Raw genomic sequence first — 27,490 nt, 5'->3', positions numbered from 1 at the left:
GGAGGAATGAAACTCCACAGTACCCAAGCCTGTCTCCAAGCACAAGGTAACAGGAGTCTACTGTGGAGGAATGAAAACTCCACAGTACCCAAGCCTGTCTCCAAGCACAAGGCAATAGGAGTCTACTGGGGAGGAATGTAAAGTCTACAGTACCCAAGCCTGTCTCCAAGCACAAGGTAACAGGAGTCTACTGTGGAGGAATGTAAAGTCTGGTATACTAAAGGTAAAGGTACCAACAACGAAACTCAAATCCAGCTCAACTACTGGTAAGAGTAATTCAACTCCAACACAAATGGCCTGTGAAAAAAGATGACTGTCCATTTACAGTTATAAATACTATTTACCTCTATCTCAACCATTCTTCTACATGTAGCTAAAACTGTCAAAAGTCGCAAGAGACATGGAAAAGAAGGGGAAAAAAAAACCCCACTGTCAAAAGATAAAGTAATCAGCAAAAACCCCACTGAGAAATGACTCAGATGTCAGAAATATCAGACAAAAACTTTTAGAAAACTATATGTTCAAGCAACAAGTAGAAAAAGTGCACAACTGCATTAAAAGATGGGGAATTTCAACAGAGATGTGTAAACTATAGGAAAGGGTCAAATGTAACATGATTATGTTTCAAAAAAACACGGTCAAAGATAAAAAGTTCCCTAGATGGTTCATCAGTAGATGGGACACAACTAGGGAAAGGCTCAGGCATCTTGAGGATAGATCAGTAGAAATTATCCCAACTAACACACATGCATGCGGGCATGTACACATGCAGAAATACAAAAAAATTCATTCAAGAACTGTGTAACAATTCATGTAATTAGGGTCTCAGAAGAAGAAACGAAAAGGAATGAGGCAGAGAAAAATTTGAAGAAGTAACAGTCAAGAATCCTCCAAAAATAATACACGACACATCAAATCACAGATGCATGAATCTCAGAGAACATCAAGCAGAAGAAATTAAAAATCCACACACCTATATTCATTATAGCCCAAATGCTGAAAATCAAAATGAATTGAACATCTTGAAGGAAGCAAGAGAAAAAATAAAAAAGATTATGTACAGAGAAATAAATATCAGAATTACAGCAGATGTCTCAAAAAACTGTGCAAGTTAGAAAAAAACAAAGCGACATCTTTAAAATAATAAAAGAAAAAGTCAATTCTATATGCAGTGAAAATATCTCTCAAAAATGAAGGCAAAATAAAGACTTTGCAAGACACAAAAGCTGAAAAAATTCACTTTTTGTACCACCAGTTGGCTGGCAATGTCAGATGGAAGTTCTTTAGGCAGAAATATGATACCAAATGGAAACTTGAAACTACAAGAAGAAATGAAGTTCCAGAAACTGTGAAAATGAAGGCAAATTTTTAAAAATCACTTTTTCTTATTTGTAATGCCTTTAAAAGATGACTGTCTAAAGCAAATATAACAGCTTATTATGAGGTTTTCAACATGTAAAAGGAAAACATGGAACAACATAAAGGCTGGCTCAGGGGAATCAGAAGTACAGCAGACCCCTGAACAATATGGGTTTGAATTGTACTGGTCCACTAAACATACTTTTTTCCAGTAAATACATACTATAATGGGCTTTCCTGGCGGCTCAGCAGTCAAGAATCCACCTGCAATGCAGGAGACATGGGTTTGATCCCTGGGTCAGAAAGATCCCCTGAAGAAGAAAATGGCAACCCACTTCAGTATTCTTGCCTGAGAAATCCATGGACAGAGGAGCCTGGCGAGCCACAATCATGAGTTCCAAGAGTTAAACGTGACTTGGTGACTAAACCACCACCACAATATGCTACAGTACTATACAATCCAAGGCTGGTTGAATGTGCAGATGTGGAACCACGGATACGGAGAACCAACTGTAAAATTATACATTCAACTGTGGAGGAGTCAGCCTGCACTGCCTGGGCTATTCAAGGATCAACTGTATAAGGCTTGTAAAGTTCTCACTCCATACATAAAATAGTGTAATGAAGGTAGAGTGTGATAAGTTAAAGATATGGGTGGTAAATTCTAGAATAATTAGTTCTTAAAACAAAATTTAGGAAGAGATATAACTAATAAAATCATAGTGAAAATAAAATGCAATCACAAAAAGTACTCAGTCCAAATCCAAAAGAAGACAAAGGAAAGCAAGAACTAATCAGAAAAACTACCCATCTAAAAAACATCAAGATGGAAAAAAAATATCAAGATGAAATCAAAATGGTCATGTTTTCTAAATGGCTTTGGAAGAACACATCTCTACTTGGGTCTTCCTCCTCTATTAAAAGCTTAAAAGCTGGAAATCTTCCAGATTCTGCCACTGTTCTTTTTTCATTTCTACATTTGCTGTGTAGGCAATCTCATCCACAGCCATGGCTTCAATAACCATCTGTTACAGACCTTTCTCCTAAATTAACATAAATTTTCAACAATCTACTAGACATCGCCAGAAACTCCAACCCAACATGTTTAAAACTAAACTCAATCTTTATTTCTATGGTGGTCTTCTTTCAGTTTCCTCTTCTCTGCTTATTCATATAACTGCTCCAATCAGACACCTGTCAAGCCTCCTTAACTCCTCCCTCCTCCTTATCAGCTAAAACAAATCTGTCACCAAATCTTGTAAGTCTACCTTCAATTTACCTTCTTTATTCCATCTCTTCTGTTACCTTCTCAGTCTAGGACACCAGTCGCACCAAAAACTAGTACAACAGCTTCGTTCCTCTCTTTACCCCTCTCCAATATTCTCCACCCAGCAGGCAGTTACTTCCTCACAAGGCAAATCTGACTTTACTGCTTCAATTAAAATCTTTCAGTAAATTCCCATTGCACTTAGGATACAATCTAAAATCCTAAAGCCTCCACAAGAGTCTTCATGACCTCACCCTACCCTGCTATCTCTAAATCTACACTATCTGTACTCTACCCTCATCCTCTCTAATGTTCTCTCACCTGTAGGCTTTCCATCTACTGCAAAAGTTATGGCCTCCAGCCTTCCCTCACTCCCTTCACCTGAGTCTCCTCAATCTCCAATTCATTCTTAGTTTAAATGTTAGTTCCTTAAGGAAATCTTTCCTGACTTTCATAGATGCTTAGATCAGGCAAAATGTACATTTCAGATTATGCAATGATTTGTTTAATGTTCTTCCTCCTCTATATTGTATTCTCTATCAAAAAAGCATTCTCCATAAGGGTAAGGATCTTTTCTACCAATTCAGAAAATGGAATATAATGCTTTTCATATGGGAATCATGAATCTTCTGGAAAAAATACCAGGAGCATATTCAGAAAATAAAAACACCCAGAGAGCTATGAGAGCCAAGACATGTGTTTACAGCACACAATAGAGAAAAGAGATTACTTCAGATCTCACAACTTGGAGACACACTACATCTAACAACCCTAAGGAAAAAAACTCAAAGAGTAGAGGTAGACATAATTAGGATGGCCAAGTTAAAGGTGGAGAAAAATGGCCCAGATTAAATAACTGATGGATTTTTCCAGTAGTCATGTATGGATGTGAGAGTTAGACCACAGAAACCTGAGTGCTTAAGAATTGATGCTTTTGAACTGGGGTGTTGGAGAAGACTCTTTAAAGTCCTTTGGACAGCAAGGAGATCAAACCAGTCAACCCTAAAGAAAGTCAAACTGGAATATTCACTGGAAGCACTGATGCTGAAACTGAGGCTCCAATACTTTGGCCACCTGATGTGAAGAGCCGACTCCTTGAAAAGACCCTGATGCTCAGAAAGACTGAAGGTAGAAGAAGAAGGGGATGACAGAAGATGAGATGGTTGGATGGCATCATCCTCCAGGAGTTGGTAACGGACAGGGAAGCCTGGCATGCTACAGTCCATGGGGTTGTAAAGAGTTGGACGCAACTGAGCGAATGAACTAAGATAACTGTTAAAGGCAAACTGCTTGGCCTTGAAAACCACGTCTTCAAAAGCAATTTCTCAAAAGTACAGCCTACTTACCCTAGAATCCGTTGAGATGAATATTAATGCAGATTACTAGGCTCTAAGATGACTAATTTAAAATCTCTGGACTTGTGACCCAGGAATCTGAATTTTAAAAGCACTCTCACTGATTTTTATTTTCAACTTGAGTTTAATCTGGCATCTCTAATTCCATCAATCACCATGTTCCCACATATATTTCTCTTCTCCCACTGTGAGAGCCAGTACTCCCAAAATACGAATATCTGTAGTCATTTGTTCTATCCTACAATGCACACTGATCACCGAGCAAGGCTTTCTTATCTCTCCTTGCTATTCTTTGGAACACTGCACTCAGATGGGTGTATCTTTCCTTTTCTCCTTTGCCTTTACCTTCTCTTTTCTCATATTTGTAAGACGTCCTCAGACAACCATTTTGCCTTTTTGCATTTCTTTTTCATGGGGATGGTCTTGATCACTGCCTCCTGTACAATGTCATGAACCTCTGTCCATAGTTCTTCAGGCACTCTGTCTATCAGATCTAATCCCTTGAATCTGTTTGTCACTTCTACTGTGTAATCGTAAGACATTTAATTTAGGTTATACCTGAATGGGCTAGTGGTTTTCTCTACTTTCTTCAATTTAAGTCTGAACTTGGGAATAAGGAGTTCATGATCTGAGCCAGTCAGCTCCCAATCTTGTTTTCGTTGACTGTATAGAGCTTCTCCATCTTCGGCTGCAAAGATTATAATCAATCTGATTTCAGTATTGACCATCTGGTAATGTTCATGTGTAGAGTCTTCTCTTGTGTTGTTGCAAGAGGGTGTCTGCTATGACCAGTGCATTCTCTTGGCCAAACTCTATTTGCCTTTGCCCTGCTTCACTTTGTGCTCCCAAGGCCAAACTTGCCTGTTACTCCAGGTATCTCCTGACTTCCTACTTTTGCATTCCAGTCCCCTATGACAAAGAGGACATCTTTTTTTGGTGTTAGTTCTAGAAGGTCCTGTAGGTCTTCAGAACCGTTCAACTTCAGCTTCTTTGGCATTAGTGGCTGGCGCATAGACTTGGAATACTGTTATACTGAATGGTGTGCCTTGGAAACAAACCGAGATCATTCTGTCATTTTTAAGACTGCATCCAAGTACTGTATTTCAGACTCTTTTGTTGACTATGAGGGCTACTCCATTTCTTCTAAGGGATTCTTGCCCACAGAAGTAGATACAATGGTCACCTGAATTAAATTTGCCCATTCCTGTCCATTTTAGTTCACTGATTTCTAAAATGTTGATGCTCATATCTTGCTATCTCCAGTTTGACCACTTCCAATTGACTGGTTCCAAGCTGGAAAAGGAGTATGTATATTGTCATCCTGTCACAAAGGAGTTAAGGTGTCTAATGTCACCCTGCTTTTCTGACTTATACGCAGAGTACATCGTGTGAAACGCCAGGCTGGATGAATGAAGCACAAGCTGGAATCAAGACTGCCGGGAGAAATATCAATAACCTCAGTTAGGCAGATGACACCCCCTTAAGGCAGAAAGTGAAGAGGAATTGAAGAGTCTCTTGATTAAAGTGAAAGAGGAGAATGAAAAAGCTGGCTTAAAAGTCAACATTCAAAAAACTAAGATCATGGCATCCGGTTCCATCATTTTATGGCAAATAGATGGGGAAACAATGGAAACAGTGACAGACTTTATTTTCTTGGGCTCCCAAATCACTGCAGATGGTGACTGCAGCCATGAAATTAAAAGATGCTTGCTCCTTGGAAGAAAAGCTATGACCAACCTAGACAGCAAATTAAAAAGCAGAGACATTACTTTGCTGACAAATGGGTCCATCTAGTCAAAGTTATGGTTTTTATAGTAGTCATGTATGGATATGAGAGTTGGACTGTAAAGAAAGCTGGGCGCCAAAGAATTGATGCTTTTGAATTGTGGTTTAAAGGAGAATTGAAGGAGACTCTTGAAAGTCCCTTGGACTGCAAGGAGACCAAACCACTCAATCCTAAAGGACATTGACCCTGAATATTCACTGGAAGGACTGATACTGAAGCAGAAGTTCCAATATTTTGGCCACCTGACGCAAAGAGCTGACTCATCAGAAAAGACTCTGATGCTGGAAAAGACTGAGGGCAGGAGGAGAAGGAGGTGACAGAGGATGAGACGGTTGGACAGCATCATCAACTCAACAGACATGAGTCTGAGCAAACTTCTGGAGATAGGGAAGGACAGGGAAGCCTGGCGTGCTACAGTCCATGGGATTGCAGAGCTGAACACAACTGAGCAACTGAACAACAACAAAAAAAACCAGAACACAATGATCAAGGTCAAGGTCAAGAGATGACCACAAAAGTCTAGGAACAAAGGATTTTAAGAAAATAACCCAAGATCTCAGTCTAGAGAGAATCCAGAAGACCGACTGCACAACAGCTGTGTGTATGTGCTGTGTGCTTAGTCACTCAGTCGTGTCTGACTCTTCAGAACCCCATGGACTGCAGCCTGCCAGGCTCCTCTGTCCCTGGGGATCTTCTTGCCACTAGAGTGCATTGCCATGCTCTCCCCCAGGGAATCTTCCCAACCCAGGGACTGAACCCAAGTCTCCCAAACTGCAAGCAGACTCTTTACGGTCTGAGCCACCAGGGAAACCCAAGAATACTGGAGTGGGTAACCTATCTTTTCCCCAGGGTATCTTCCCAACCCAGATATAGAACCACGGTCTGCTGCATTGCAGGCAGATTATTTACTAGCTGAGTTACAACTACTATTACTTTTACTCAGTTTTAAGATTTTCTTTAAATCTTTTTTATTTCCTTACATATAGTTTTTAAATGTGTGAAACACTTAAGATGTTTTAAAATGCAAAACTATATAAAAAGGTATACTCAGAATCTCATTCCCTTCTCTCTCTCTCTTCTACCTCAGTTCTATACATACCTATAGATAACTATGTTTACTGTATTTCTAGTTTATTACTCCTAAATTTCTTTTTACAATAAGCAAATACATACTCATTTCTTTTTCCTTCACTCAGAAAAGTAGAATATACTCCACATACCAATACCACTCTTTCATATTTTTCTTTTTACTACTTTAAATTCCAATAACAGGTTAATTTTCTTCAGTAAGGTGGATAGTACAAAAATCTAAATTCCTTTTCCTCTAGTTCAGATTATAAAATCATTCAATTATAGAAACTTACATAGTTTTTTGTACTCTGATGGATTATTCAAAGGATTGTTTTTAATATGTAATCTCCCTTCAATGCCTTGGCACAAAATGAAAGGGAGTTTACCTAAATACTGCACTTCCCTTGTGGCTCAGCTGGTAAAGAATCCGCCTGCAATGCAGGAGACCTGGGTTTGATCCCTGGGTTGGGAAGATCCCCTGGAGAAGGGAAAGGCGACCCACTCCAGTATTCTGGCCTGGAGAATTCCATGGACTGTATAGCCCATGGGGTCGCAGAATCGGACATGACTAAGTGACTTTCACTTTACCTAAATATTAAAATTCTATTTGAATCTTTTAAGCAAGCACAGCAACATTTTCTCCTCTGGGTAACTTTAACTGGCTCTATGTTTCTGCAAAGATGGATGACAACTGCTTTAGGATCTTTATTCAACTCTCTTTTCATTGAATACAGACCTTCCATTTTCAGCTAACCCATCTCCTCCATACCTGAAGAAGAAATAGTAAACAGAAAATTGCACGAGCAATGTTAAACAAATCTAAGGACAATGAATGGGAACTTTTAAACATGAAAAGAGAGATAAGACCTTGGCAAAGGAGAAGATAAATCACTTTCCATGTATCTCCATTTATGTTCAAAATATTACATTTCTATGTTTACAAAAATAAAACTTAAAAGTAATTATGACAAGTTCTAGGCTCCTAAAATTGGATGGAAGAAAACTTTTTTAAAGAGAATAATTATGAAATAGCAATCCCTGGAAATATTAAAGGGCTTCCTAATGCAACAAACTGAACCAGATAATCTCCTTGGCATATCTTTTAGTTCTAAAAAGCAGCATTATTTCTCCACCCATTCCCATTTTTTCCTTCATTACATTCAAACCATGTATCTTCCAGGTGAAACATCACTATTTCTAAACCAGTTTCAGACCATAAGTTGGGCTGGCCAGCAGCAAGAAATATAACAGACCGAATCTGGCACTCACGGGTGGACTCAGATGAAGTAAGACCTCTAAACAAAAAACTGTAATCTCTATAATAGTGTTGTGTGCTAAGTCTCTTCGTCGTGTTCAACTCTTTGTGACCCCACGGACTGCAGCCCGCAAGGCTCCTCTGTCCATGGGATTGATTCTCTTCCAAGCAAGAATACTGGAGTGGGTTGCCATTTCCTCCTCCAGGGGATCTTCCCAACCCAGGGATCAAACCCACATCTCTTGGATCTCCTGCGTTGGCAGGCAGGTTCTTTGCCACTGGTGTCACCTGATAATAGAATTATTAATAAAACATACAGAAACACAAAAGATGAATTCTACAGGGAGGAAAGCAGTTACATATCAGCTTAAAGAATAAACAGAATAAAGCTAACAGAATAAAGGGCGAGAAAGTCTAAGGACAAGTAACAGAAAAAAGCAAGAAATCAAAATATCTATACCTAGAACAACTAATAGGTGGGACTAGATATAAGAAGAAAGAGTATATGAGAGGGAACGAACAAAAAATAAAGCTAGGAAAGAAAGGTGGGACCAGGATGCTGGCTTTTATTCCAACTGCATTTATTAAGGCTTACTAAATGGAAGTACTATGCTGGGGCATGGAAGAGAGGAAGAGATTTAAAAAATCCCTTCCCATAACGCTCTTGGTTATCTGGCACAGTACAGAGCACATCATTAGTACACAGTAATTTACTAAATGCCTTTAATAAATATATTCAAACAAAAAAACAAAGATCTTAAGACAGGAAAGATAAAGAGAAACAAGTGTAACTACCAGCTGATGGCAGCTCTGTAAACTCCCTTCTTCCACACGCACATAAACAAATACACCTCCACGAAGCATACAACTGGATAACTCCTACATAAGAATATGAATGCAACATGTGTAGATACAACAGAAAGTTGAATTATCTGTTGTATAACATAAGTTAGGCAGGTAACTACTTTGAAGGTCCCTGAAAAAGCTTAGGTGAGGAGGTAGCTGATTCTAGAGCTGGGGCAGGAAAGACATAAGACGAGCCTGGAACATCTCGTGGAGTCACAAAGTTAAGAAGTGAACAAAAGAACTGAACCACATATCAATGGTTACAGGAGCCAACTTGTTAAGAGCTCTCAATGGCAAAAGTAGCACCAATTTGAAGAACAAATAACAGCAATACAAAAATAAATATCCATGAGTGCCAACTGTTACAAATAATGATTGAATGAATGAATAAATAAATAAAAGGGAAAGAAGGGATAAGGTTTTTTTTTTTACAGAAGAATCCCAATTAATATGGAAGGAATAAAGGAAAAAAGAAAATCACAGCTAGAAAACAAAAACTGCTGTAATGATCTACCAATGAAAGCTGAAATGAATATTAAGGAAAAAATAGGGTACCTGCATGCCAAAATATCTCCCCCAAAACATTTCATAATTTACAAAGTCATAAATAGCAACTTCATAGTGGAGAAACCTGACAGACACCATCTTAACCAAAGAACCAAGGTCAACATTACCAGTAATAAGATATACTGACATCAAGTTCCCCCTGATACAACTGATATACAGAGAACATATCACTTCTGCAATATCCCTCCCCAAAATGCACTGCTGCTGCTGCTGCTAAGTTGCTTCGGTCGTATCCGACTCTGTGTGACCCCACAGACGGCAGCCCACCAGGCTCCCCCGTCCCTGGGATTCTCCAGGCAAGAACACTGGAGTAGGTTGCCATTTCCTTCTCCAGTGCATGAAAGTGAAAAGTGAAAGTGAAGTCGCTCAGTTGTGTCCGACTCTACCCTCAATCTAATCAAGAAAGGATCAGACATATCCAAACCGAGGAACATTCTACAAAATACCAGACAAGTACTTTTCAAAAGTGTCAAGTATCCTTCAAGTGTCAAGATCTTTACAGGCAAAAAAAAAGATGAGGAACAGTTACAGATTGAAGAAGCCTAGGAGACATGACAAATGACAACAAAATGCAATGTGGAATCCTGGATTAGATCCCGAAATGAATCCTGGAACATAAAAAGACATCAGTGGAAAAACTGGTGAAATCTGAAAAAAGTCTGTAATGTACTTAGTAGCTAACAGTACTGCTAAGTCAAAAGTATTAATGTCTTAGTTTTGTTAATGGTTGGTTATATAAGGTGTTACCAGGGAGGAACTGGTTGAAGGAGATGCAGGAACGCTTTGTACTACTGACATAACTCTTCTGTAAACCTAGAATTCTTTCAAAGTAAAGGTTTTTTAAAAATCTTGGGTCATGAAAACAATACCAGTTGCAATACTATGTTGGTTTTTTTGAACATTAGACTCTCAACTTACCTGAACTGTGGGTACTGTTTTCCAGTGAATGCTACATTCTCTCTACTCTCACTTTATGCTATGTCAGTCCTCTAATACAATAAAGTTATAACAAATTAATATTCTACCAGCAATAGTTATTCATCAAATTAAAAATGTTTCTTTTATATCCTAAAAATGACTAGTAATCAGAATTTCATCTTTAATTACGTAAACCTCCACAGAGCTTTACCTTCAGTAGAAGCCAATATTGTTCTTGTTCACAGTATAAAAATAAAAACTTAAATAAAATCCTTACCTTCCAACCACTGCCAGCCTCTCTATAATATGGGAAGTTATCACAAATCCACTGGTAAATCTCACTCAGAGTCATTTTCTTTTTGGGTGAGCTATTAATTGCAAATGTAATGAGGCTGGCATAGCTGTATGGAGGTTTCCCATCTTTGTGCTGTTGGACTTCTTCCTGGTCCAGGGTTGTATTTGGGTCAAGGAGTGCATTCTTCTTGGAAATTCCTGTTCCATGTGCATTTTGTGCAGCATCAGATTTTTGGATGGCTGCTCTCATGGTGAGCTGTGGTAACCAGTCCATAGATGTTAGGCTGCTCTCCAGTTCAGATGTCATCCTGAAGGTAAATAGACTCCTTAGTCAATATCAAGGAAAGAACCCCTGCTTCTCAAAATATCCAATATTCACAAATCTAGGAGTTCCAAAGTGAGGGAAAGCCTGAGTTACATCTGGAGGAAAAAGATTGAGTATATTAATGACCAAACCAAATATTTAAGGGATTAACATTTCCAATTTTTTTCTTAATTTCTTCCTCTCCAAAACACAACAATTTTGGTTTGAAACTATACAAGAGACAGAACAATGAATACACACAAAGTGATTTTTATGTCAGTTTTCTTAAAACGACTGTCACTTTGAACAGATAGAGAGGATCACAGTATGAAAAAAAAAAAATCTGTCTGCAGTCCAGCTCTTTACTCACCAACACCACAGGCCCTTTTAAGACTTAAGACTACATATCTGGCATTTCTTTTACATAAATTTTAGGGAAATCATACAAAAGAATACCAAAAGTAAAGTGTAGGCAAGAGGTCAGAGAAGCAACTGAGAAATAGGCACAGGAATTTACATGGAAGAAAGAAGGTATAGCTGAGCAGGTGGGAGGTAGGAAGAGTAAAGCAGGGTAGACAAGAATAGCAAAGAGACAAGCTAGCTGGGGGAGTTGACCGAAAAGAGGAATGCAAACTCAAGGACACTGGTGAAATACAGAAATGGAGAATAGACAGCACCATGCGGTTTAAAAAAAAAAGTCAAAGAACAAGCTTTAAAAAACCAAAATCTGGGAGTATAGGATATAAGAGAGAAAGTCACATAAATGAAAAGCAGGAAAAGAAGCATTAAAAACTCACGGAAAGGCTTACAAAAACATCCAGTAATCTGAATTCTGTAATCTATTTCCCTCCAAGGCCGAAAAATTTCAAACCATTACCACTCAAAGAAAGAAAAAAGAAAAAACAACACCTGCCAGGTTAACACATATTCTGGAGAGAGAAGGAAGCTGCTCTAAGAATTAAAGATAAAATACAGAAACAAAGCTTGACACTTCACACTAGCATGGCTAACTTTCAACAAGGGGTATAAACTTTCCTATCCTGGGATCAAAGAAGCAGGAAAAGTGAGCCTGACAACAAAGCAGAGAGGCATGAAAGACTTCTAACTGACATGAAAATAAAGGAAAAAAGAAAACAAAATAGGAAACTTAAAATATCTCAGTAAAAAGAAAAAAAACTGTGGCAAAGAAAATCCCACATATACCCTTCATTCCAAATGGCCACAGGCAAAAAACAATCTACACTTTGTGCTTAGGATCTGAACTTCTGGAAGGCAATGTAGAAATGATAAAGAACACAGATTCTGGAGTCAAGCAGACCAGAATTCAAGTACATAATCTACCAGTTACTATCTGTGAGACTATGAAAATGTTAGTATCTCTTAACCTCATCTCATCTGTGAAATGAAACAATAATAATACCTATGGTTAAAATACTTTGAGAATTAAAAATTAAATGGGTAACTTACACTAGGAAGAAACACTCAATAAGTGTTAGTTAATAATACTGCTCTAGGGGTATCTAGGGAGGGTACTAATGAACCATAAAGTAAACAAGATTAAGCAATAGCAATAAAATCAAGAGACAGCCATGAGGATTCTATCTGCATTACCAGATATTCTTTTTCTTATATTCTGATTAACAGTTTAACATTTTTCATTTTCCCTTCCCATCTCTACAGTACGCATTCCTCTGAAACCTGAACTTTAAATTCCTCTATACAGCACCTTCAGAGATCTAAAAAAAACCTCACCCTCCTGTTCTACAATCTCAGCCAGAAATGTCTGTTTCCAGAATGAAATAAATTATAGAAACTTGTGGAATGAGGAGCCAAGATAATTTAGAGATCACAGAATGTCAAAGAGTAGGCAAAGTACCGTAGAGGTCAGAGAACAATTGCTTCAATCTAAAGATGAAAAACTAATTCATACAAATTATTAATAGTAGAACTAACACCAGAGCTCAGAGCTCCTGATGCCCAATCTAGCAGTTTTTCTACCATACTTATTTGTAATATTAGAATAACAGTATCTACCTATTGCTGACATAAAGTACAGTGACTGGCAAACAATAAACAGGCAATAAATGTTAGCTCTTGGTGGTGGTGGTAACAGTTTTGATAGTTGCTGCTATTATTCACATTTTATTCTGCAAGCATTGGCTATTATACCAGGCTGTCATCGTATTGGCCTCAATTAAGTCTCTACCAAATAGCTTTATTTTGTTCAAATTCCCCACACAGCTAGTCACATACATTTTCAAAGATAATGTAAAAGTACATTGCAAACTGGAATATAACGGATATTGCGGATGCTCCCTATTGAAAATCATCTTTAACTTCTGTTTCCTTCCACCAGTGCCACTGACTTTCTGAGAATCTCAGTAATAAAACATGAACATACACTAAGTAGGTACTTAATACTGTCATAACATTTAATAAGAATTTATAATTACACATGTGTACAAGATTATTCTAGAGTAAAATTTTATACACACAGCAATTAAGATAAAATTTTTATCCTCTAGGAACTATACTCCAATTGGAAAGTCAAATACAAGAAAGAGTTGAAAAAGAGCTATGAGTTCGGTAATGGTTCAGAAAAACATAGAAGACAACATGGCTGCAGCCTTAAGAAACAGAAGGAAGTAGATGTCCATCAGCAGATGAATGGATAGGAAAGCTGTGGTACATATACACAATGGAGTATTACTCAGCCATTAAAAAGAATACATCTGAATCAGTTCTAATGAGGTGGATGAAACTGGAGCCTATTATACAGAGTGAAGTAAGCCAGAAAGAAAAACACCAATACAGTATATTAATGCATATATATGGAATTTAGAAAGATGGTAACGATAACCCTGTATACGAGACAGCAAAAGAGACACAGATGTATAGAACAGTCTTTTGGACTCTGAGGGAGAGGGTGAGGGTGAGGGTGGGACGATTTGGGAGAATGGTATTGAAACATGTGTAATATCATATAAGAAACCAATCACCAGTCCAGGTTCGATGCAGAATACAGGATGCTTGGGGCTGGTGCACTGGGATGACGCAGAGGGATGGTAATGGGGAGGGAGCTGGGAGGGAAGTTTAGGATTGGGAACTCATTCATGTACACCCGTGGCAGATTCATGTTGATGTATGGCAAAACCAATACAATATTGTAAAGTAAAAAATAAATAAATAATAAACTCAATTTAAAAAAAAAGAAACAGAAGGAAGAACTTTAGCTAAGACTTGAAGTAAGTTAAGATCTATATAGGCTGGAAGAATCTGTGCCTAGTCAAAGACATCATGAGTAAAAAGCATTCCATTGTTGTGCTCATGTTTACTAGTTCTATTATAATTTGAAGAAGCCTATAAAAATCTCTCTTAAATTTAAAATCTGAAAAACTGGGTTTCTGTTTTCTTTGCTATTTGTTCAATTTTACATATTCCTGGTGGGGAGATAAAAAGTGTCTCCATTGTTGCTGCTTAGGCTGGTTGCTGCAGTGGTTCTCTACTGAGAAGACAAAAAAATGATGATTAGATTTGGCCAGATCATCAAGTAACTTTAGAAAGAAACCTCTCAATGGAATGGTGATGACAGAAGTCCACTTGTATAAGAGAACAGATGGTGGCAGATTTAAAAACAGCATGAGAGGCTCTGAGGAATCTGGTTATGGAAATCTGGTTAAGAAATGTCAGGCCCTCATTACCTCACCTCATTCCAAAAGCTTCCTAGCTGGCCTCATAGGCTGATTCCTCCCTGCTAAGCACCTCCAGGGTCCATGCATATACTCCAAGAGAAACGTCAGCAACATTTTCCTGCCATTGTGCCCCCAAACTTTCAATGGTTCCCCTTCTCCTATTATACTAATTCTAAATGCCTCATTTTCAACTACTTTAGCTTTCATTTACCATTTATTAATCCTTCTCGATAAATTCCTAGAGCAATTATAACCTCAGTCTGACTCAACCCTGCTGTTTTCACATGTACAATTACATCATAAGCTTTCTATCCTTACTTCCTTTTCCACCTCCCCGCCCAAGAAGTCTTGTCAATCTACTCTTCTCATTCTCCATCTCCTAAATTGAACTAGATCTTATCCCTACAGATTATAAATACTTCTATTACAGAACTTACACAGAATTAAATTATCTTTAACTCTCTCGTGAGGCCATGAGCTCCTTAGAAGGAACTTTCTAATTCTTCTCTGTTCCTGCAATGCCTAGGTATACAGTGAGTGGGTAAAGGGTGCTTAAATGATCGGAACAGTGACTATCCAATGAAGGTGTGGATATGCTCCTCCCCAAACAAGATCAAACATGTTTACAAGCCAAAAGCAAGAGGTAAAAGAAAAGAGGACTCAACAGTATGAGGAAGGAAAACCACAGGACTGAAGTCCTTTATGAACTGGAAAAAAGCATGACTCAGCACAGACTGACAAGTAGCGCTACACAGAGACAGAAAGGTCTACTAGAAGAGGAGAGAAAAACAGGGAGATGGAAGTAAAGATAAGAAGATAATGTTACTTGTAGGATAAACCAAGGCATGAAGAAATTATGTCTGAAGTTCTTAAATCTATAATGGTATCTATTGCTTAAAAGGAGTTGCATCAGGAATTTTCTCTGCATACAATGAAAAGGTAAAGAGTATCAAGATCTAACAACTCCACCCTAAGTCATGACACAGGAGGAGGAAGGGGATTCTGACCTCACTTAATGAAATACTGCCACTGATACGATCACAAATTCGAATTTTAGCTACTTCAGCCAGTTGCCTGGCTTCCCTCTGTAATTTCCCTAATACCTGCTGCTGCTGCTAAGTCGCTTTAGTCGTGTCCAACTCTGTGTGACCCCACAGACGGCAGCCCACCAGGCTCCCCAATCCCTGGCATTCTCCAGGCAAGAACACTGGAGCGGGTTGCCATTTCCTTCTCCGATGCATGAAAGTGAAAAGTGAAAGTGAAGTCGCTTAGTCATGTCTGACTCTTAGCGACCCCATGGACTGCAGCCTACCAGGCTCCTCCTAACCCTATCAGGCTCCTCCATCCATGGGATTTTTCCAGGCAAGAGTACTGGAATGAGGTGCCTTGCCTTCTCCCTCCCTAATACCTGAGGAGTAATCAAAGCTTATAAAGAAAAAGTTCAAGACTTCAATAGGATTGAAAAGGTGGGAACTGGGTAGAGATGTTGTTGGCTTTCCTAAATGGACCTAAAAGGAAGGCATCAAGGAAAATAAGAATAATGAGGGTTATGATGTTGTGACCTAGATATGCCTGAATCTTCCCCCTCCATTCCTAGCCCTTGCCATTTTATCTTAAGACTTGGTATCATGTGAAAAACTGAGCAACTGGGAACTTTAAAAAAATCCTTGTAATTACCACAGCAGTCATTCTGATCACATGCATCTCAGGGGGTCATATATAGACATATATATATTTAAACATTTTAAAACATAATTCCTGTTACTGCATCTCAGCACTCAAGGTAATCAGAAGCAAGATCGATGGCAGAGACCACTACCTACCACCTAACACCTGTTGTGGCCTTCTTCCTTAAGACTACAACCCAAATTTTATTCTGGATACTATTACAACTTTTGCCTTATCCTGAATGTGGATACAACAGCTAGTGTACCAATAGTCATCTTTGGCCATAAAGTGATGTGTGGAAATGGAAGTCATATGCTAAAGACACGGAGCAGAAAGAAGGGATCTGGGTCCCTGATTTTTTGGTGAACCAACTGTGAAGCTGCCATCCTAGTCCTGAACTGCTACCTTCCAGACTTTTTATATGTTGGCTGTTGCTCAGCTGCTAAGTCATGTCCGACTCTTGCGACCCCATGGAGTGTAGTCTGCCAGGCTTCTCTGTGCATAGTATTTTCCAGGCAAGAATACTGGAGTGCGTTGCCATTTCCTTTAATGCCAAGTGAGGACTCGAACCCATATCTCCTGCACTGTAGGCGGATTCTTCACCGCTGAGCTACCAGGGAAGTTTTACGTGTTTAACTACTATAAAAAGAACTCTACCAGCAGGTGAATGTAACTACTAACAAACATGGAATGTGGGACATGGAAGTGAAGTGATACAAGTAATAGGACCTAAAATAAGACACTCTCTTAGAGGAGTTGATGAGGTAAACATTAAGAACTCTAATACTGCAGGATGGAAAGTTGGTAACACTTATTAAAGTGACAAAGGATTTGGTCAAATTGTCACCCACTGTACCTGGAAAACAGAACATATGCCAACTGAGGCTATATAGCAAGTAGAGAATTACTATAGGAAAAATTGAGAATACTGGCATGTGTTGCCTCCTTCTAGTTAATTAAAACAAAGTCCTAAAAGAAAAATTAACTTCAAATAGAGTTGCAAGCAGAGATGGAGAAAACGCAGATTTGCTAAGGGAGGTACTCTCTGCTTATGGCCTGCAGGTCAAGCTAAAAGTCCTATAACTTGAAGCCCTACATGGTTGAAAAAAAAAAAAAAAACACACACAAACTGCTTCTGAAAGAGCAAACTGAAGTAACTGACTAATGGCTGCAAAACTGCAGCCTTAGCAATAAAGAGTGTTGTCTTGCCACACAAAAGCAATGTTGTGAGGGTGCTGACTTAATTCTAACCAAGACTACTAGACTTCAGTGGCCTCACCAGAGCCATCATTCCCTCAGGAGGTGAAAGAACTTGGATGGGGGAAAATATAGTCTTTATTTCCACTAACTTGTAACTGAAACTAAGCAATTTCTTTAATCAGGAAAGTAGACAACAAATCACAGTAGCATTAACAGTACCCATGACTCTGCCATCAAAAAAAATCACTAATATATTCATATAATGTGATAAATGTTGCAGAATCTCAACTTTTTCACTTCACTACTTCAAATTTACGACAGTGTATTAAGATTTGCCATTAGATTTTTTATTTAATGTGTTAATTCAAAGATACATCTATTACTGTTATAAAGTTAATATTTTGCTAATATAATTAAATTGGTTTCTTTTATAATCCTAAGTATATTATTTTATGAATTTTGAGACTTTATTCTGAGAAGTGTCCACAGGTTTCACCAGACTTTGAAGGGATTCCATGGCACCATAAGGTCAGAAGTCCCTCGGGTAATTTCCAAGCACAGAGGGCAGAGTCTTCACATTAAAAAATTCTGTCTAGGCATGTCCTTTGGCTCAAAGTAGCAGAAAATCTAGAGAATTAAGCTTTTTAAAATAACTGTATGGGGGCAGGGGGGTGCCTAGACTGCAAAAGTCTCTTAGGTATCCAAAATAATACCCAAGCTAATCAGTAAGAAGTGAGCTATAAAGCTGTGCATTTCCCAGAAAGGGCATCTTCACCCATAACCACCTCAGATGTGGCCACAGGGGATACGACACAAGGTGAGCCCCTTCAGAAGGCACAGGGAACAATGCAGAGCCCAAAAGCAGAATGAAGGAACTTACTATACTGTCATGGAGGGAGACTCTGCCACTGCTACCCAGGAGGATTTTATAACCAATATGGCCTAGAGACTATTTTGTGCTTCTCATTATCCCATTTTCTAACTAACAGCTCTTATTGCTTTCATTCTATTCCTTCTCCTCTACCAAAAACCACTCTGGGATCTAATGAAGGTGAAAGCACCAGAGAGCTTAGAATTTCAGCTGGATATAATAAATCCTTATTGGCAAAATCAGACTGAAATTTAAGTAGGGAAAACCACTAGACCATTGAGGTATGACCTAAATCAAACCCCTTATGATTATACAGTGGAAGTGAGAAATAGATTTAAGGGCCTAGATCTGATAGATAGAGTGCCTGATGAACTATGGACGGAGGTTCATGACACTGTACAGGAGACAGGGATCAAGACCATCCCCATGGAAAAGAAATGCAAAAAAGCAAAACGGCTGTCTGGGGAGGCCTTACAAATAGCTGTGAAAAGAAGAGAGGCGAAAAGCAAAGGAGAAAAGGAAAGATATAGGCATCTGAATGCAGAGTTCCAAAGAATAGCAAGAGGAGATAAGAAAGCCTTCCTCAGCCATCAATGCAAAGAAATAGAGGAAAAGAACAGAATGGGAAAGACTAGAGATCTCTTCAAGAAAATCAGAGATACCAAGGGAACATTTCATGCAAAGATGGGCTCGATAAAGGACAGAAATGGTCTAGACCTAAAAGAAGCAGAAGATATTAAGAAGAGGTGGCAAGAATACACGGAAGAACTGTACAAAAAATATCTTGACGACCAAGATAATCTCGATGGTGTGATCACTCACCTAGAGCCAGACATCCTGGAATGTGAAGTCAAGTGGGCCTTAGAAAGCATCACTATGAACAAAGCTAGTGGAGGTGATGGAATTCCACTTGAGCTGTTTCAAATCCTGAAAGATGATGCTGTGAAAGTGCTGCACTCAATATGCCAGCAAATTTGGAAAACTCAGCAGTGCCCACAGGACTGGAAAAGGTCAGTTTTCCTTTCAATCCCTAAGAAAGGCAATGCCAAAGATTGCTCAAACTACTGCACAATTGCACTCATCTCACACACTAGTAAAGTAATGCTCAAAATTCTCCAAGCCAGGCTTCAGCAACATGTGAACCATGAACTTCCAGATGTTCAAGCTGGTTTTCGAAAAGGCAGAGGAACCAGCGATCAAATTGCCAACTTCCACTGGATCATGGAAAAAGCAAGAGAGTTCCAGAAAAACATCTATTTCTTCTTTATTGACTATGCCAAAAGCCTTTGACTGTATGGATCACAATAAACTGCGGAAAATTCTGAAAGAGATGGGAATACCAGACCACCTGACCTGCCTCTTGAGAAACCTACATGCAGGTCAGGAAGCAACAGTTAGAACTGGACATGGAACAACAGACTGGTTCCAAATAGGAAAAGGAGTACGTCAAGGCTGTATATTGTCACCCTAGTTATTTAACTTATATGCAGAGTACATCATGAGAAACACTGGGCTGGAAGAAGCACAACCTGGAATCAAGATTGCTGGGAGAAATATGAATAACCTCAGATATGCAGATGACACCACCCTTATGGCAGAAAGTGAAGAGGAACTAAAGAGCCTCTTGATCAAAGTGAAAGAGGAGAGTGAAAAAGTGGGCTTAAAGCTCAACATTCAGAAAACGAAGATTATGGCATCTGGTCCCATCACTTCATGGGAAATAGATGGGGAAACAGTGGAAACAGTGTCAGACTTTTATTTTTTTGGGCTTCAAAATCACTGCAGATGGTGACTGCAGCCATGAAATTAAAAGACACTCCTTGGAAGAAAAGCTGTGACCAACCAAGACAGCATATTGAAAAGGAGAGATATTCCTTTGCCAACAAAGGTCCGTCTAATCAAGGCTATGGTTTTTCCAGTGGTCATGTATGGACGTGAGTGTTGGACTATGAAAAAAGCTGAGTGCCGAAGAATTGATGCTTTTGAACTGTGGTGTTGGAGAAGACTCTTGAGAGTTCCCTGGACTGCAAGGAGATCCAACCAGTCCATTCTGAAGGAGATCAGCCCTGGGATTTCTTTGGAGGGAATGATGCTGAAGCTGAAACTCCAGTACTTTGGTCACCTCATGCGAAGAGTTGACTCACTGGAAAGACTCTGATGCTGGGAGGGATTGGGAGTAGGAGGAGAAGGGGACGACAGAGGATCAGATGGCTGGATGGCATCACTGACTCGATGGGCATTAGTCTGAGTGTACTCCAGGAGTTGGTGATGGACAGGGAGGCCTGGCGTGCTGTGATTCATGAGGTCGCAAAAAGTTGGACACAACTGAGCAACTGAACTGACTGATAATAACTGGATAAAATTCTAGGTTGTTTCTCTTGGGAAAGGGGGAAAGGGGGAAGTGAGTTCTACTTATAGGAAGAAGAGTACATGTAGATATTTGGGTACCCAAGGCATATTGCAGCAGAAACCTAAAAAGTAAAAAAACAATCTACTACAGATTGACCTTACATTTTGGAAGAATGTGACATTAAAAAAATTTTTTCTTTAATATATAACTAAAGCAATCTAAATTATTCCAAGCAAAAGGAGCTGTTGTTATTTTTCAAAATTTATTATCATATACCAGCAAAGCCAAAGTTTCTATTGTTATTTCAATTTCAGCAAAATAATATGGCCAACATCCTACTTTAGAAAAGATAACAGCGATTAAGAACACAGGCTCTTTTTTATGACTGAAAGAACTCAAACCCAGGCTCTGTGACAACCTAGAGGGGTGGGATGAGGTAGGGGGTGAAGGGAGTTGCAAGAGGGAGGGAACATACTGTACCTATGGCTGATTCATGCTGATGTATGGCAATAACCAACACAATACTGTAAAGCAATTATCCGTCAGTTAAAAATAAATAAATTAAATAAAAAAAAAGAACACAGGCTCTGGAGCAAACTGCCTGTACTGAAATCCAAGTTCTTTCACTTTTAGTTATATGACCTTAAACAAGTAAATCAGCCTCGCTTTGCCTCAGTTTCCTCCTTTGTAAGGTGAGGATAAAAACAGTACCCACTCCAAAGAACTGTTGTGAGGATTAAATGAGGATTATATATACAAACCACTAAGAAGACCTGATGTGAAGAGCTGGCTCATTTGAAAAGACCCTGATGCTGGCAAAGACTGAAGGCAGGAAAAGAAGGGGACGACAGAGGATGAGATGGTTGGATGGCATCATTGACTCAATGGACGTGACTTTGGGTAAACTCTGGGAGTTGGTAATGGACAGGGAGGCCTGGAGTGCTGCAGTCCATGGGGTCGCAAAGAGTCACACACGACTGAGCGACTGAACTGACTGACTGAAGAAGAGTTTTGTAAATAACCATTCAATAAATGTTACCTATTATCATCAAATTCCTACTCTTCAGAGTTTTCTAAATTTTAAATGACTGTCACTCTTATCAGTGGTTTTAATCTGACACGCCCTAAATCATACAATAATCATTTATCAATTTCAATGGAAATGAGCCCCTCATTCAATTATTTACTCCAAAGAAATGACCCAGAAAGGGCTGTATTTTTAAATTTTGTTTATATGCTTTTCCCACAGAAATAAGATTCTATGATGATGATTCCTGAAACAGCCCACAAAATCTTATTTATTCTATAAAGGAGTTCTAAAAATCCAAAGTTCTAAAAGTATAAAAGCCCCAGCTTAATATTTTGCAGCAGAGAGACAGAAGTACAACAAGGGAAAAAAAAGAAATAAACTTTTCCATTTTCCTGGTATAGAACCAGTTTGTTCCTGATAAAATTCAATGTACATGGTTTATATCAGGCATACTTCTAAGCAGCATCTTTATCTTGGCTCTCCCATCTCACACTGACATAAGCCTCCAAAATTCATCCCTGAAGTTGGTATTATAAGCTCCAAAATTAATAACTTGCTCTTCTCTTCCAGTAAACACTCTCACCTTTTCAAAGCAGTTGATCTCTGCTCTATTTAGGAGGAAAGTGGACAGCATCAAACTAATCACCACTAAGGTATAAATGACTGAGCCTTTAAACTTCCAATGAATAACGACCTTTTTAAAAGACAAGCTATAAAAAATCCTCACTGCTTGGAAGTGAGAATACAAGTGGAAGAATCATAAATTTAGGATAAGAAATCCAATACACAAATAGTACAAGTTCACAAGTCAAAAACCTTGACCACAACTTTTGTCTCACTCCTATAATTCCAAGAATATTCACAACAAAGCTTATGCAAAAACTTGAGGGATTTAGTGAGGCAACTGCCATTTGCAAACACAATTGTCATTTCAGAGATATCTATCATAAAATCAGAGATGAAAAAGAACTTCATTATATCATTTTTAAAAGCCCTGGTTTGGAGACCTGTTTTGGAGACCAACAATATTCTTTATCTCCAAGGGAAGAAAAGTTCACAAAACGTATGTAGTAATTCATTGTGTCTGAAATAACAATATTTTAACAGGCTATTCTATATCTCCCTCACTACAGAAGAAAATTTCTTTAAAGTCTATATTGGAATATGAGAACTGGTCAAACTGTGATGATGACGCTAACCAGTCACCATCACAATGACGCTTCATATTATTTATAGTATTAACACCATTTGGGTTCCTTATCAAAGTTTAATGTCCAGAACTCCAACAGGATTTGAATTAAGAACCATAATATAGTTATTGCTCTTCTCTAGATTCTCTCCAAATTACTCTATTATTCAAATATATAATCTGAGATTCATAAATTCATACAAGCCATACTCAAAGTTAAAAGGCCATTTGAGCTAAAGCTTAGGGATCATACTGTCAAAAGATACCTTTATCCTGTATGTGTAATTTTCACCTTAAAAGTATTTTATTCTACAATTTAAGGAGGAAAAAACAAATATTTCTGGACATTAACCACTGAACTACATTCAGTCATCATGTAAGTACTGTATTTTGCAATTATATTTCACCCTACATATTAGAATCTCTATGTGTCTTGAGCAGCTAGAAAGCTAATGAACAAGAATCCCTTTGATATAAGAATACTCAAAGGCATCTTTACAGGTTACTTAAAAACCAAGACAGAATCTGCTATCACAATAGTTCTTATACTCAGTTCTCTAAAAATATGTGTATATGCAATAATAAAGGAGAAGGCAATGGCACCCCACTCCAGTACTCTTGCATGGAAAATCCCATGGACGGAGGAGCCTGGTAGGCTGCAGCCCATGGGGTCGCTAAGAGTCGGACACGACTGAGCGACTTCACTTTGACTTTTCACTTCATGCATTGGAGAAGGAAGTGGCAACTCACTCCAGTATTCTTGCCTGGAGAATCCCAGAGACCGAGGAGCCTAGTGGGCTGCCATCTATGGGGTCCCACAGAGTCAGACCTGACTGAAGCGACTTAGCAGCAGCAGCAGCAGCAGCATGCAATAATAAGGGCTTCCCTCATATCTCAGTTAATAAAGAACCCACCTGCAATGCAGGAGATCCAGGTTCTATTCCTGGGTCAGGAAGATCCGATGGAGAGGGGATAGGCTATGCACTCCAGTATTCTCGGGCTGCCCCTGTGGCTCAGCTGGTGAAGAATCTGCCTGCAATGCGGGAGACCTGGGTTTGATCCCTGGGTTGGGAAGATCCCCTAGAGAAGGGGAAGTCTACCCACTTCAGTATTTTGGCCTGGAGAATTCCATAGGGTTGCAAAGAGTCGGGACACGACTGAGTGACTTTCACTTTCATGCAATAATAAATGTCCTCTGAGTCACATGTATTTACTCATTTAAGTGTTTATCCTGACCTCTCTGCAACCATACTGCTTCAACTCACGATATACAACATTTACTGGATATCTCCATACACACTGCCTCCATGACATTATACCAATAATATGGCATCCATGTTAACAGAAAGTTAAAATCATGGAACCTGAGCCTATTTAAATTTTTTAAGTGTTGAGTGTGATACACAGAAAATGCTAAAGAAACAGCTTAAGCTGCTACATATGATGTTTATGGCTCAGTGGTCCTCAAGTGTAGTCCAAACCCTTTCAGGGGATATAAAGGATCAAAACAGTTTTCAGAGTAAGGTATTATTTGTCTTTTTCACTGTCATCTTCTCAAAAGTGTGCAGTGGAGCTGTTCATATGCTATGTGATGGGTGCTATCAAAAGAGACTGAATGAACTGGCACAGAATATAATCCAGCTTATCTTTACAAAGCCAGACATTTTAAAAATTTGCAAAAATGTAAAGCAACACCAATCTTCTAAATTTTTGTTTTGGAAAATACAATGAGTTTTCATACAATCTTATCTATGTTAACATATAATTAGTTTACTATATATATGTAAATTAATAAATATTTTAATTTTGTTTTAGTTTTAACTTTTCAATACAATCAATTTTGATAGATAAAATTCACAAACACATGCTCTTTGAACACTAAATAATTTTTGATACCAAAAAGTTTAAGATACTACCCATTAGTTAATATATAAATAAGACTTTCTTTTCTAAGTGCCCATGAATCATTATCAATTAATATAATACATTAATACTGATTATCATTCTGTGGTATGAAGAGGTCTGAAGAGGATTAATTTTCATAGAAACTGCATGCAACGTAGGGTGAAACATTTACTAATAGTAATCTGTTCAAGTTGTTGCAGCTTAGACTCCAGGGGAGAATTATCTTGCTTATTTCACTACTGGCTCATGCTGCTGCTGCTGTTGCTACTGCTGCTAAGTCGCTTCAGTCGTGTCCGACTCTGTGCGACCCCATAGATGGCAGCCCACCAGGCTCCCCCGTCCCTGGGATTCTCCAGGCCAACAACACTGGAGTGGGTTGCCATTTCCTTCTCCAGTGCATGAAAGTGAAGAGTGAAAGTGAAGTCGCTCAGTCGTGTCCGACTCTTAGCAACAGCATGGACTGCAGCCCACCAGGCTCCTCCGTCCATGGGATTTTCCAGGCAAGAGTCCTGGAGTGGGTGCCATCGCCTTCTCCACTACTGGCTCATAAGGACCTTGTATTCTTTGTTTCTTGCCATCATCACTTTAAAGCCTATCTTTGCTGTCTTTAACATAGACTTTATCTTCTTCTCCTTACAGAAACTTCTTCCATAAACGACCACCATCTTTCCTCAGTGGAACTATTTCCTTCCATGTGCTCAAGGAAGCCATAGTTCTTTACCATCTCTGAAAAATTTAATTGGTAATTCATATATATGAACGTCTGTCTTTATTTCAATGTTTAACCCATCACTAAGAAAATACAGGATTATCGAGCTCTTTCCTCAACTTGTAAAGCATGAAGTACTTAAGACTCAAATTTCAAGACTTACTGCAAAACTACAGTAATCAAGACAAGTGGTTTTGGTGAAAGGATAGATACATAAATCAACAGAACAGAATCCAAAAATAGACCCAACATATACAGCCAAGTGATTTTCGATAAATGTGCCAAGACAAGTTGGCAGGGAAAGGAAAGACTTCCAAAAATTGATGCTGAAACAACTGCCTGGCTACCTGTATGGGAAGAAAAGTTAACAACGACCCCTTACCTCACATTACACACAAAAACTTGATAAATGAATCCCAGAACTAAATGTAAAAACTAGAACTATAAAACTTACAGAAGAAATCATAAGAGAAAATCTTTATAACATTTGGTTAGGCAAACATTTTTTAGATATGACATGAAAAATTACAATTCATAAAACAACTGACAAATTAAACTTTATCAAATCAAAAACTTACATTCTTCAAAACACACTGTTAGAACGAAAAGACAAGCCACAGACTGGAAGAAAACATTTGCAAAGCAGATATCTTAAGAAGAACCTGTATCCAGGATATATAAAGAACTCTCAAAACTCACTGATAAAGAAAATTCAATTTTTAAAAATGGGCAAAAGATCTGAACAGATACTTCAACTAAGAAAGTAAGTATGTTATGGCACATGAAAAGATACTCAACGTCATTAGTTATTAAGGAACTGCAAATTAAACTACACTGAGGTATCACTGCATACCTGCTAGAATGGCTAAAATCAAAAGACTGGCCATACAAAGTACTAACAAAGACATGAGGCAAATGGAACTCTCATACATTGCCGGTGGGAACATAAAATGCTACCATGATTTCTAAACCAGTTTTGACAGTTGCTAAAGTTATACATGGGAAGATCCCTTGTGGCTCAGCTGGACATACACCCACCAAGTGCTAAGAGTCATTTCACTCCAAGGTACTTATCCAAAATAAATCATATGTCCACACAAAGACATATACACAAATGTTCACAGCATTTTTATTTGTAATAGTCAAAGCTGGAAACAATCTAAAAATCCATCATCAGGTAAATGAATATGCAAATTGCTATACATAAATCCAATGGAACAGAATAAACTGTTGATACTTGCAGAGACACACATGAATCTTAAAATAACTGTGCTGAATAAAAGATCCCAGACCAAAAAAGAATACGTACTGTATGATTCCATTTCTATAAAATTCTAGAAAACAGAAACAAACAGTAAAGCAGATCAACTGTTATCTTGTAGAGAGAGGGATAAAAGTGAAGAATCACAGGGACACCAGGTAACTTTTGAAAATAACGGACATGTTGTGGTAATGATTTTATGGGTATGTATATATGTCAAACATCAAACTGTACCACGTCAATTAAATCTCAATAAAACAAAAAAAAATTTTGCAATCTGGAGTGGGTAAGGATTTATCCTTGGACAGCAAGAAGATCAAACCAGTCAATCCTAAAGGAAACCAACCCTGAATATTCACTGGAAAGACTGATGCTGAAACTGAAGCTCCAATACTTTGGCCACCTGATGCGAAGAGCTAACGCATTAGAAAAGACCCTGAGACTAGGAAAGATTGAAGGCAGGAGGAGAAGGGGACAACAGAAGACAAGATGGCTGGATGGCATCACCGACTCAAGACAAGAGTTTGAGCAAGTTCCAGGACATGGTGAAGGACAGGGAAGCCTGGCCTGCTGCAGTCCATGGGGTCACAAAG

General features: G+C 38.6%; 1 protein-coding gene across 2 annotated transcripts in view; it reads right to left on the bottom strand.

The window, feature by feature from the left end:
- Positions 1-27,490, bottom strand: part of FOXJ3 (forkhead box J3) — a 148,465-nt gene that overhangs the window by 88,263 nt on the left and 32,712 nt on the right. For both annotated transcript variants that reach the window (XM_040231512.1, XM_040231513.1), the window contains exon 3: positions 10,702-11,026. In XM_040231512.1, coding sequence (XP_040087446.1) covers positions 10,702-11,026 — 325 coding nt within the window. The remainder of the gene's footprint in view (positions 1-10,701; positions 11,027-27,490) is intronic.

This window comes from Oryx dammah, unplaced genomic scaffold (genome assembly GCF_014754425.2).
Source record: "Oryx dammah isolate SB20612 unplaced genomic scaffold, SCBI_Odam_1.1 HiC_scaffold_28, whole genome shotgun sequence".
NCBI classification, from domain to species: Eukaryota; Metazoa; Chordata; class Mammalia; order Artiodactyla; family Bovidae; genus Oryx; species Oryx dammah.
Note: the sequence above shows the minus strand (reverse complement) of the source record. Positions and strands in the feature narration are given on the sequence as shown.